At 49.1% G+C, this 13,703-nt stretch overlaps 1 protein-coding gene across 1 annotated transcript; it reads left to right on the forward strand.

Annotated features, from left to right (window-relative positions):
- Positions 1-535: 535 nt before the first annotated feature.
- LOC119367935 (probable glycerol-3-phosphate acyltransferase 2) lies at positions 536-3,759 on the forward strand. Its single transcript, XM_037633309.1, has 2 exons — positions 536-988; positions 2,704-3,759. The coding sequence occupies exons 1-2, from the start codon at positions 536-538 to the stop codon at positions 3,757-3,759; spliced, it is 1,509 nt and encodes a 502-aa protein (XP_037489206.1).
- Positions 3,760-13,703: the final 9,944 nt, after the last annotated feature.

Here is a 13,703-nt window from a genome sequence, read left to right on the forward strand (position 1 = left end):
GGCTACCGAGTGAGTATCGCGTTGTTGGGCTGCGGCCCAGCTGGCGTCCGCTTGAGCGCCAATTTTGGAATCGGGCGCTGAACCGTTTCGGCGCGGAAAAAGAAGACTCCATCCTAAAAAAAAAAAGAGGACTCCGAAACGTTCTCCGCAGGTCCCCTGGCGAACAACAGGGTCGCGCTGGAGGCAGGCCCTGGGCGATCGATCACCAGGTAAACGGGTCCAAACGATTTTCCACAACGTGAGGAATAACAACTGCACAAAATTAAATATAGTTTTTGAACTCAATAGAAAACTAATTACTTCTACAGTACAGTACTGTCACAAGGACACAACACAATGTCAGACTCAAACTCCGAAGGAAGATCCTATCGGAATTGTAGTTGGTAAAGGAAAATAGCCTGCGGCATCGACCGGATTTGGATCAAGGTTCTCGATATAAATAGAGGGGGAGCTGCTTTTTCCCAAATCAAAACAAGAAGCTTGTTGGTTCGGCTCTACAACAAACAACAACGTACCAACATCGGTGGAGACGTCCATGGCGACTTCGACGACGAGCAATCGCTTCGCGCACCGCATGCTCAGCCTCCACCGCCTCATCAAGAACAACCTCGTCGCATCTCTCCTCGGGGGCCACCGCCACACCACGCCGGCTACGACGGGGACATCGGTGCCGCTTCCAGCAACACGCCTGCTTGGTAACAGCAAGACCGCGGTGGTTGTCGACGTCGACGCGCTACTCCTGAAGTCTTCGACGCCGTCCGCGGCGGCTCTATTCCCGCCTTTCTTCCTCGTCGCGGTCGAGGCTGGCAGCTTCGTCCGAGGCTTCCTATTGCTGGCGCTCTACCCGCTTCTCCGCGTCCTGAAGCACGGGGCGTGTGTAAAAGCCATGGCCATGGTTTCCTTCTGCGGGCTGCGGCGCAACGAGGCGGCGAGGATCGGGAGGGCCGTGATGCCCAAGTATTTCTTCAAGGAGGCGGCGCACGTGGAGGTCAGCCTGGACGACACGAGCAAGCTTTGCGGCCCGCTCGTGGCCCGTTCAGGACCGGACCGTACGGTCCAGGCCCGGTAGAAAAACAGGACGGGCCGGGCCCAAAAATACAGACCGCAAAAAGTTCGGTCCGGTCCGGTCTTTAACCGGGCCGACCGAGCGGACCGCTGGCGCAGCAAGGCCCATCTGGCTGGACAGATCGAGGCATCGAGCGAACCCCCTCCCTTCGTTCCATTCCCCCTCCCCCCTCCCCTCGCTCTCCTCTCCTCACAGCGCCTCCTCCTCTTCAATCCCAAACCCTAACCCTTCATCGACGGCGCCATCGCCCGCGGCTTCTCCCCTTCATCGACGGCGCCATCGCCCGCGGCCTCTCCCCTTCATCGACGGCGCCATCGCCCGCGGCCTCTCCCCTTCATCGACGGTGCCATCTCGTCCGAGTACGAGCTGGAGGAGCACGTGTACGTCGGGGACGCAGCAAGGCCAGCACGCCATCGGTCCCGTCTTCCCTGGTTCCTCGCCGAGCGCCACGAAGAGGAAGAGGTAACCTGACCTGTAACCCCGCCAAACTGAGATGATTCAGTGCTGAACTTAGATAGGTGATCTAGAGATCTAGTGTTTGAACAAGAAACTTTCTGAATTTTCTGAACTTATGTAAGAGTTTCTGAATTTTCTGAACTTATGTAACAATTTTTGAATTTTCTGAACTAATGTATCTAGAGTTTCTGAATTTTCTGAACTAATGTAATAGTTTCAGTAGATGTAGTGTTTCAACAGCAAACTTTAGTCAAGAGATTATACTGAAAAGTGACAATAGTTTCTGAAAAAATGCTTGATTATGCACTGTGAAATGTCACAACTAGCTTGGAGATGAACCTCTCATTTGTGTTATGTTCAACTTGCCAATTGACATGGACTTGAAATTGTCATTGCAAGTTTGTAATCGTGTCGTTCAATGATGATAAGACATTATGTTTGTGGATGTGGTATTTGTGTTGCTTAACCTGATTTGTGCTATGTTTGCTGTCAAAATCAGTTGTTTTGATGTCCAAAAAATAAAGGAAATGTTGTCCGAATGTAGTTATTTTTACTGTCCAAATTTAGTCCAGTGCCTGCTGTCCAAATGAATTGTTTGTGGATGTGATATATCTGTTGTTCCTGTCCAAACTTACCTGAAAATGTAGTGAGGAGTGATGACTTATCATATTACATCCATTCGTAAGCTTGTCACTATGTGATGCCTAAACAGTAGCTAAACTTATCTACTTGTTGTTGCACTTTTGCTTTATTTACTCTCCAAAAACAACAGATGCCTAAACTGATGACTAGTCTGTTGCATGTTCTAGTATACACTTTGCTCCTTCTCTGAATAATAGGACCGGCAGCATGCATATGTCCACGTACAGTCAGTAGCTCAGCTAGTTTCGCTCAAGACCAGGTCATGGGATGGATCGTGCGATCGGCAGCTACCTGCAACTACATAAACAACAGCTAAATATGACCTATACGCAGCAAAATACAGTCTGCCAGGCAAGGTGACGGGCCGGTCCATTCGGTCCTCTCGGGCTTGACCGAGCTGGCCCTCAAACGGTCCGGTCCCAGAAAAGGAGCTCATTGGACAGCTCGGCCCGGTCCGGACCGGACCGCCGGCGGCCGGTCCAAGTGGCGGCTCGGACCGGGACCGGACCGGCCCGGACCGTGTCCACCCTGACGTGGAGGCGCTAGCGAAGGTGGCCGGAGAGTCGCCGAAAGAGGTGAAGGTGGCGGCGGTTAGCAGGACTTTTCCAGCGGTGATGGTGGAGGCGTTCTTGAAAGATTATGTTGGGTTCGACGCGGTGGTCGGCAGGGAGGTGAAGGCAGGTTACCGGTACTTCGCCGGCGTGATGGAAGACGAGAAGACGGACACAGCAGTGGAGAGGCTTGTTGATGGGCTAAAGCAAACCGAGATGAAAAATACGTGCCATTACCCGAAGCCCATGATCTTCCACGACGGTCGGCTGGCGTTCACGCCGACACCAGCTGCCGCGCTCGCCATGTACATCTACTTCCCCTTCGCCATCGTCCTCGCCGTCGTCCGCATCGCCATCTACACCATACTTCCCCGGCGCATGACGGGCGTCGCCGCTGCACTTGCCGGCGTGCGGGTGCGCGTCACCGGCGCCCCTCCTTCCGCGGTCGACGGAGCCACGGCAAGCGGCCGGCTCTACGTGTGCAACCACCGCACGCTCCTCGACGCGATCGCCATCTCCAGTGCGCTCGGGAAGTCCGTCTTCGCCGTGACATACAGCCTGGGCCGCCTGTCCGAGCTCATCTCGCCCATCCCGCTGCTCCGGCTGACCCGCGGCCGCGAGGAGGACCGGCGCCGCATGGCGTTGCTGCTGGCGCGGGGTGACGTCGTCGTTAGCCCCGAGGGCACCACGTGCCGCGAGCCGTACCTCCTCCGGTTCAGCCCGCTGTTCGCGGAGCTTGCCGACGAGGTGAGCCCCGTGGCGGTGGACGAGCGCTCGACCATGTTCTACGGCACGTCGACGTCGCCAATCGACAAGTGTTTCGACTCGGTGTACTTCTTGATGAACCCTCGACCGGAGTACTCCGTCCACTTCCTGAAGCCGGTGCCCACCGGCGGCCAGAATAGCAGCATCGAGGTGGCGAACCAGGTGCAGCGGGTGCTCGCCGACGCGCTGGGGTTCACGCCCACGGCGCTGACGAGGAAGGACAAGTACATGCTGCTCGCCGGCAACGAAGGGACAGTGGCGACGAAGAAAAGCAATTAGTAGGAGTAAAGTGAAGTGTTGGTTTTGGGTATATTTAGTTTAACTGCATAATTCTTTCTTGTTAGTTGCATGTCAGAACGGTGGATTGAGTTTTTTTTTTTTTTTTGAGGATCGATTGAGTTTGTTTCGAATGCTAGAATTTTATTATTTTTTGTAAGAAAATTCAGATTGATTTAGTCCATTTACTGCAAGGCAGGAAAAGAGAGAGAGAAAAGTCCGACTAAAGTTGTCTTGAAAAAATATAATGAATCGGTCGATTAGTTCGACACGGTAGAGCCGTTAGATAAAAAACGAATATGTTTGATATCGCCCTCCAACTAATCGATCAAGGCCTTCTCCTCAAAACCTTTATGGCTAGGAAGGGAGAACGGCAAGAGTTTAACCTTTGGTCAACAATGAAGTAATGGGAAAAAGAGGTATGTCTTCTTGTGGAAGAAGACCCTCTTTATATAGGACAAAAATTTCAACCGTTATGCATTGGTTGTGCTCTAAGCGGTACTGCCCCTCGGGAGAGCGGTACTACCACTTAGCACGGTAAAAGCGACCCAACAAGTACCGATCCGATACTAGCATAGTAATTTCACCGGAGGGGCATACAGAGAAACCAACGGTAGTTTTGCACGACACCCGAGCGGAAGTACCGCACGAAGCGGTACTATCGTTAGTGCTAGCGGCATTGGCGTAAATTATTGGATGGCATCCAGAGAAGCCCACCGTAGCGTAGTGCCCGCGACATCTTCGCGGAAGTATCGCCTAAGCGGTACTATCACCAGTTGCAAGCGGTACTACCGTGATTTACCTGAAGCCTAACAGAGAACTCAATGGTAGTAGTCGCGGTACAACCAGCAGAAGTACCGCCTAAGCGGTACTACCGCTTAGCCTCTGCCAGTAAGCCCAATGCACAACAGATGAATCGCTCCGAGGTTGGGGAAGGACATGTGGGTACATATAGTTTGTGTATGTGTTGATTCCAATGATACTTTACAACACGGAAGCCCTCTTAATAGAACAGATTTCCTATTCAAATCAATTGAAAAGAAACGCGGAAAAAACCCTTCTTTACTCTTTCTTTCTTCGGGTAATAAAACCGTGTCTTGTGCCATATAAAAAATATTTGAAATGCTTAATGCACATAATTAATCCGCAAAGCGCATTGTCATGAACAACAGCACCAATTAGACAGAGATATGCCCTAACAACAAGCTACGAAGAAACTTTTGCAATCAATGATGGCGTTGCTGCGAACAATGATGGAGGTTACTCGCACTAATTACGAGGGATAGAATGTGTTGCATCGACCGTTACCATTGGAGCGACGATGACGTCCTCGTGCGCGACGGTGTGGCTAGAGGCCACGAGCCCGCGACGCGGGGATGCTTCAAAGTCACGAGGACAGAGCTACAAAGGATCGGCGTCCATGACCCTCTCACCCTAGACATGGTGGGAGGCTGCATGAGATTTTTGTTCCTTCCGTGTCGGGGCATATGCACTTGTGAAGGAGGCAGGATGAAAGACACGACCGAGCGTACCACACAATTATGGACATTGGCCGAGAGCAACTCTAACCTTCTGACCCAAAAGATGCACGTTTTATTTATTTTTTGTCCGTTTGGGTCGGCCGCGTGAACGTCAGTGTCCGTTTCTTATTGGGTCGGCGCATGCACCCAACGCTGGTCTGACGAATTTTTTCGCGCGGACTAAAAAAACATAACAAACACGTTCAAACTTAACATAATTAAAGATTAAAGCCGGTCAACCGCCAGCCAAAGTCCACATAAACATCAATGAAGCATACTTAAAAATAAAGTTTGCGCCTGCACGCGCTGTGCCCTATGCATCCTTGTTGTCCGACCCAGGGCCAGTGAGGTCGAAAAACTCCGGCGCCAGGCCAGCCCAGGGGAATGCCGCCTCACAGGCACGGGCCGCGTTCTACACCTGCTGCACCGCCGGCTGGACTGCTTCGCCGCGGGCACAACGCTCCTCCTCGTCGCGCTCGACCTGCATCAGGGGCTCGTCCTCTGCCCGCTCCTCTGCCAGTGCGCGGGCCCTCCAATGCTCAAAGTGCGCCGCCTCCTGCGCTGATGTTGCACCGAGCCACACGGCCGGCGCGCTGACCCACTCATGCAACCCGTCGGTCCACACGTATCACTCAGTCACGGGCTCCAGCGGCTGCGGGTTGGCCTTAGGCTCGAGGAGCCTCAACGGCGGCGGCGGAATCACACAGTCCCTAATCGCAGATAGGGCGAGAGCCTCCGCATCCTCGCATGGTAGGCAGCCTCATCCTCCTCCTCCTTGCGTCGGGTCCCTTGATGGAGCTCTGCATGGCCGCCGCCAACGCGGCCTGATAGGCCTCCTCCTTCGGCTTGACCTGTGGGGGCGGCCGAGGGTTGGCATGGTTGTACTGGACGCCGCGACGGCGTTCCTCTTCGTGCTCGAGGGCAAACCAAACCTCCCAATTGGGAGAGTCTGGTGCGTAGGCAGGAAGCTGGTGTTGCCGACGTCAGGAGCTCCCCGTCCCTGCTGTGACGCCCGGATAATTAAGCTACAGTAATCCTCTGCGGATGATGCCACATCATCACATTACTGTTGCTAATCCTCGCTTGACCCAAATTGCAATCCAAATTCAAATTCAAACTAAAGTCCTAAATTCAAAATTCTCAAACATTAAATCTAAAATGTTTAAGTTGTGGCAAATAATCCCTGGTTATTTGTCATATGGAAACCTATATTTTATAAAGTATAAAAATGCCCTTTAATGAATAAAATAGAAAAGAAATAAAGGGCAAAAGAAAATACAATTTGAAAAAAAAGCCCACTGGGCCTAGCTCACCTGGGTGGCCCAGCCAGCCCAACCCCCACCACGGTCACTAGTCATGTTCCTCCGACCGCGTCGCTACAGGGGAGGGGTCGCCCCCGACCACCTCGCCGGTGCCGACGCCAGGAGGGGATAAGGGCGACGCCTTGGGATCCCCTCGTCTCCCCTCACCCACTTGCCCCTTTCCACTTTGCCCCTCGCTCTCTCTCTCTCTCTCTCTCTCTCGCCCACGCGCTCGCCTCCCTCCTCCAGATCCGCCGCACCAAGTGGAATCGCCGCCGTCCTCCATCGCCACCGCGGCCACCGGCGCCGCTCCGACCGCTCGTGTTGTCTAGGAGAGCCACCGTCGTCCGCCCGTTCGACTGGAGCCTTCAGGTGGAGCTGGGGACCTCTACAACTGCTGAACGCCGATGCCCCCTTCCGTCTCTGCTCCGACGCACGCCGGCGACCTCGAGCACCTCTGCTGCTCCTAAATCTTTCGCCGGGCCACCATGTGCCTCCCCGGTGAGCTCCTCCCTTCCTCCATTCCTCTCCTCCCGCCGTGCTTTTCGCCGTAGCTAGCTCGCCCGCAAGCCGAGCTCCGCCGTCCGCCATTGCCGTCGTAGGGCTGGCCTCCGAGCTCCTCCGCTCGAGCCAGTAGCTCCGACGAGCTCCTGGAGCGCCATAGACCTTGCCTAGCCCTTTACTTCGCTCGCACGCGCTCTATAGCGCCGATCTCGAACTCCTGACCAAACGCGCACCCGCCGCCGTCGATGTAACGCTCCACTCCGGCCGAGTTAGCCCACGGGACCGCCGTAGATCGATGCGGCGTCGGACGCCTGATCGAACGCGCCTAGCCGCACCTCTCCCCGTGCCCCGTAGCATTTTTCTGGCGAAGTCTGGCGATGCACCGCCGTGGAAATGGTCGCCGACGCGTCTCCGGTGCCGCCCGCCGACGTGGCCCTCCGGGCCCCACCTCATAGCCACTGACCGCGGGCCCCACGGGCCCCAGATGACTGGGTTGACCCATTCAATTGCTGACCGGGCACCCGTGGGCCACTGACATGTGGGTCCCGCGCGTAATTAGTCTTTTTAAAATTAAAAGTTTATTTTAGTAATTAGGTTAGTCTAATGTCTCACTGACATATTGGGCCCACCCCCCTAATTAGTTTAGTTAGATTAGTTAATTCACTATTATAGCCACTCTCATTGACCATTGGGTCCCACTGGACCCATAGGTCAGGTTTGACCTGGTCAGCCGACCAGCTGGCTGCTGACGTCATCCTCTAGTCATGCCGACGTCATAATTCCATTTATGTTAATTTAGATAATTTCAGAATATTGTTTAAAATCTTTGAAAAATCATAGAAAATAATCTGTAGCTCGGATGAAAAAGTTTTATACATCAAAATCTTTGACAAATACGAATATGCGGTCCGTTCGCCCACCACACGTCCCTAGAATAGCAAACATTGAACCTTTTACCTCCGGTTCATTTGTCTGACAGACGTCCGGAACCGGGAAAACTTTCCCGGATGTTTCCCCCTTTGCCAGTATCGCCTAGCACTGCGTTAGAATACCCCTAGCACCACTTATTGCCTTGTTATGCATATGTTTGCGTGTATTTACTGTTTATTCCCCCTCTTCTCTCCGGTAGCCCCCGAGACCGCTGTTGATGCCACTGTGATCGACTACGTCGACGACGACCCTCCTTCTTGTCTGAGCAACCAGGCAAGCCCACCCTTTGATCATCCCGATATCGCCCATTGAAAGGATCGAGAAGAGGTGTCTAGAGGGGGGGTGATTAGACACTAAGTACCAAAAGTTGCAGTTTTTAACTTCTTTAAGTTGGAGTGGAGTTTGGGCACAAGTTTAACACTCACAACACATAACAAGCAAGCATGCATAGAGTATATGAGCAGCGGAAAGTAAAGCATGCAACTTGCAAGAATGTAAAGGGAAGGGATTGGAGGATTCAAACGCAATTGGAGACACAGATGTTTTGTCGTGGTTCCGATAGGTGGTGCTATCATACATCCACGTTGATAGAGACTTCAACCCACGAAGGGTAACGGTTGCGCGAGTCCACGGAGGGCTCCACCCACGAAGGGTCCACGAAGAAGCAACCTTGTCTATCCCACCATGGCCGTCGCCCACGAAGGACTTGCCTCACTAGCGGTAGATCTTCACGAAGTAGGTGATCTCCTTGCCCTTACAAACTCCTTGGTTCAACTCCACAATCTTGTCGGAGGCTCACAAGTGACACCTAGCCAATCTAGGAGACACCACTCTCCAAGAAGTAACAAATGGTGTGTTGATGATGAACTCCTTGCTCTTATGCTTCAAATGATAGTCTCCCCAACACTCAAATCTCTCTCACAGGATTTGGATTTGGCGGAAAGAAGATTTGATTGGAAAGCAACTTGGGGAAGGCTAGAGATCAAGATTCATATGATAGGAATGGAATATCTTGGCCTCAACACATGAGTAGGTGGTTCTCTCTCAGAAAATGTATGCTGGAAGTGTGGGTTCGTTCTGATGGCTCTCTCCACGAATGAAGAGTGGGTGGAGGGGTATATATAGCCTCCACACAAAATCTAACCATTACACACAATTTACCAATCTCGGTGGGACCGAATTGAGAAACTCGGTCGGACCGATTCAGCAAATCTAGTGACCATTAGGATTTTCGGTGGGACCGACATGCAACTCGGTAGGACCGATATGGTTAGGGTTAGGGCAGAATGTAATCTCGGTGAGACCGATTACACAAACTCGGTGGGACCGATTTTGGTAATAAGCTAACCAGAGAGTTGGTCAGGCAAACTCGGTGAGACCGATTACACAAACTCGTTGGGACCGATTTTGGTAATAAGCTAACCAGAGGGTTTGCATTATAATCTTGGTAGTACCGATTGCTCAAACACGGTGAGACCGATTTTGGTAATGGACATACACAGAGAGATTACAATCTCATCTCGGTGAGACCGAGATCCCTATCGGTGAGACCGATTTGCCTAGGGTTTGTGGCAGTGGCTATGACATCTGAACTCAGTGGCGCCGGATAGAAAGAATCGGTGGGGCCGAGTTAGACTTTTGGTTTAGGACATATGTGGATGTGAGAAAGTAGTTGAGGGTTTTGGAGCATATCACTGAGCACTGTGGAGCAAGAAACTCATTAAGCAACACCTCATCCCCTCTTGATAGTATTGGCTTTTCCTATAGACTCAATGTGATCTTGGATCACTAAAATAGAAAATGTAGAGTCTTGAGCTTGGAGCTTGATCCAATCCTTTGTCCTCAGCATCTAGAAGGGATTCCACATCCTTTAGTCCATGCCACTCCATTGTTGAACTTGTCTGAAACATACTAGGTAAAAGTGTTAGTCCAACAAGAGATATGTTGACATTAATTACCAAAACCACCCAGGGAGCACTTGTGCTTTCAATCTCCCCCTTTTTGGTAATTGATGACAACATACATCAAAGCTTTAGATAAAGATATAGAGAGTACCAAGTAAAGCTTTGAAAAGACGTGTAACAAGCATAGGCCCCCCCTACATGTATGCAATCATGTGAATATGGAATATAGAAGCATGTGAATGCATGAACATGACAGAGTAAGCAGTGTGTTACATGTATCTTGGCCATATGCATCAGAGCAAAAGATAGCAACAGATGTGTATGTGGGAAATGTACCTTCATGCTCATGAGTCCTTCTTGCAAACAATATGTACATCAGCAAGAATTCCTCATACACATGACTGTGATGCATATACTTACCTTGTGGTCTTGAGTTGGCTTAGGATGGAATGAACCTGTGTAAACAAGGTTAGATAACATAGATACACCTAGTAGCCAGAGCAAACAGAAGAAACCACAAGAATACCAAGACTGGGATGACATGTAGAGAGTGAGTACTAAGTACCACATAGACATGTCCCCAAAGGTAAATATGTGCAATGAATTTAAGGGATTTCTTTCCCTTAGATGTCTTGCTCCCCCTGAATCTAGCATGGGATACTGGGAGAAGATAGGGAACAGAAAATCAGAGCAAAATGCAAAATCAAAGCTCAAGGAAACAAATGAACAGAGCTAATGCACATAAGCACATATGAACATGTCTTTCTTTCCCCTCAAGAAGATATGTGGCATCTCTCCTCTTGAACACCAAGCATCTGGGATCCTTGAGGATTACTCTCTTCTTGAGTATTCTCTCCCCCTGGAGATCTCTCTCTCCCCCTGTGGAAGTGATAAGCTTTGATGTGATCTCTCTCTCACCCTTTGACATCAATTTCCAAGAAGGGCCTTCTGGAATTTGTCGTGAATGGGTTTGGTCCTTGAGTCACAGCACAAAGAACTGATAAAAGTGTGATGCTTGTAGAGGACAAGATTCATTGAGTGGGGCTGGATCAAAAGTAAAGCAGGAACAAGTGGCAAAATGTTTTTCCTATAGTGAAATCGGTGGCACCGAGTGGTATGCTTCGGTTGCACCGAAAGGATTTGGTTGGACCGAAAACAACAAACCGGTGAGATCGAGTTCATTGCAGAGAAAACACTTGTCACCTCAGCTCACTAGACAAGTAAGATCTCACAAGGATTTGCAAGGAATTGGATGCAGGGAATGCAGAACAAATAGAAAAGAAAGAAATCTAGATGAAGTTTTTTTGGAAGGGGAAACAAACATGCATGAGACAAATGCAAGAGCACAGAAAAGAACACAAGTAAACTTCATCTAGAGATGATCGGCGACAAGGTCACCTATGTTAGAGTATATTGACTTAGGAGTCAAGTGAGATCACTTGATCATAGGTCATACTCATCGTTTAAGCTCAAAATGGGGTTACCATTTATCGGTTAAGCATCTTGATGTATTCACATCTTGTCGAGTTGCTTTGACTCATGACTTGGAGTAAAGCTTCTCTAGGATGGAATGACATACCTTGGGTGGTGGTGTTGATCATGTAGTTGAACTTGTGTGGGTTGCTCAAGGTTGATGTAGCTCATCAAGAGTTGGGAGCGCCACTTGTAATTTGAGTTCATCTACCTACATGGGTTAGTTTTTGCAAGGAGTAGCACTTGTGTGTCCAAAATGACAATCATGAAACTCAACATAGAATTTGTCAAAGGATATGTTTGAATGGTTCCGTGCTTCCTTGTCTTCAACCACCATTGTGTAGAGACTTGGTGATGTAGAGATTGCTCAAGATATGAGTAGGTTACAATCTCACGGAAGTCGATTCATCCAAGTACCTACATGGGTTAGATAACATGCAAGGTGCAAATATATCCAAGACATAAGATTATCATCATAAGAGAAATATCAAGGATTAGTCATAAGCTCATGTCTTGCATGTATCCAATGGAGTTTCTACTCCAAGTTTGAAGCATCAATGATGTTCAATTCACCTCTTAACCTGCAAAACACTTTCTCATCAAGTGGTTTAGTGAAAATATCTGCTAATTGTTTTTCGGTGTGAACATGCTTAAGATTAATGTCACCCTTAGCAACATGACCTCGAATGGAATGATGACGAACTTTAATATTCTTAGTTCGAGAGTGTTGCACGGGATTGTGAGCAATCTTGATAGCACTTTCATTGTCACAAAGTAATGGAACATGTTTCACATATATCCCACAATCTTTAAGAGTTTGGGTCATCCAAAGTAATTGAGCACAACATGAACCAGCGGCAATGTATTCCGCTTCGGCGGTGGATAAGGATATCGAGTTTTGTTTCTTGGAATACCAAGATACAAGAGATCTACCAAGAAATTGACAAGTACCCGAAGTGTACTTTCTATCAACCTTGTCACTGGCATAGTCCGAGTCGGAGTAGCCAACAAGATCGAATGAGGCCCTCTTAGGATACCAAATGCCAAAATTTGGTGTATGGATTAAGTATCTCCCTATCCTTTTCACGGCCTTAAGATGACATTCTTTAGGAGCAGCTTGATATCGTGCACACATGCACACACTTAGCATGATATCGGGACGTGAAGCACATAGATATATCAATGAACCAATCATAGAGCGATAAACCTTTTGATCAACCGGTTCACCATCTTTGGTCAAGTCAAGATGTCCACTAGTAGGCATGGGTGTAGTCATACCTTTGCATTCTTGCATATTGAACTTCTTGAATAAGTCCTTGGTGTACTTTGTTTGAGAGACAAAGGTACCCTCCTTAGTTTGCTTGATTTGCAAAACAAGAAAGAATTTGAGTTCACTCATCATAGACATCTCAAACTTCTCCGACATTAGCTTCCCAAACTTTTCGCTAAAATGAGGGTTAGTAGAACCAAATATAATATCATCAACATAGATTTGGCACACAAATAGTTCTCCATTGACCCTTTTAATAAAAAGAGTAGAATCTATTTTTCCAATTCCAAAGCCTTTTTCAATAAGGAACTTGGTCAAGCATTTATACCACGCTCTAGGAGCTTGTTTAAGACCATAAAGGCTTTGTGAAGTTTATAAACATGATCAGGTTTCTTAGGATTAACAAAGCCAGGAGGTTGTTTAACATAAACTTCCTCCTCTATTTCACCAAAGCACTTTTAATGGCCATTTGGTACAAGGTGATATCATGGTGATTAGCATAGGCAAGTAAGATGCGAATGGACTCAAGTCTAGCAACAGGAGCATAAGTCTCACCATAGTCCATACCTTCGACTTGTGTGTAGCCTTGGGCGACGAGACGTGCTTTGTTGTGAACTACTTGTCCATCTTAATCTTGCTTGGTGCGAAACACCCATTTGGTATCGATGATGTTGTGATTGTTGTCGGGCTTCTCAACCAATGTCCAAACTTGATTTCTCTCAAAGTTGTGTAGCTCTTCATGCATGGCATTTATCCAATTCGGATCTTCCAATGCTTCTTCAACCTTCATAGGTTCAATGCTAGAGATGAATGAATAGTGTTCACAAAAGTTAGCTAAACGAGTTTTAGAGCGAGTGATTCTCCCGGTTTGGATATCGTTGTAGATTTGCTCGACGGGATGGTCTTTAGCAATTCTTGCTCGAACTCGTGAAAGCTTTTGCTTGGGTCTTGGTTGAACATCTCCTCCATCTTGTTCTTCTTCTTGGCCTTCTTCATTGTTGGCGCTGGTGTTCTCCTGTCGTGGTGGAGAAGGAGGTTGTTGACG

The sequence above is a fragment of the Triticum dicoccoides genome, chromosome 2B, assembly GCF_002162155.2.
Source record: "Triticum dicoccoides isolate Atlit2015 ecotype Zavitan chromosome 2B, WEW_v2.0, whole genome shotgun sequence".
Classification (NCBI taxonomy): Eukaryota; Viridiplantae; Streptophyta; class Magnoliopsida; order Poales; family Poaceae; genus Triticum; species Triticum dicoccoides.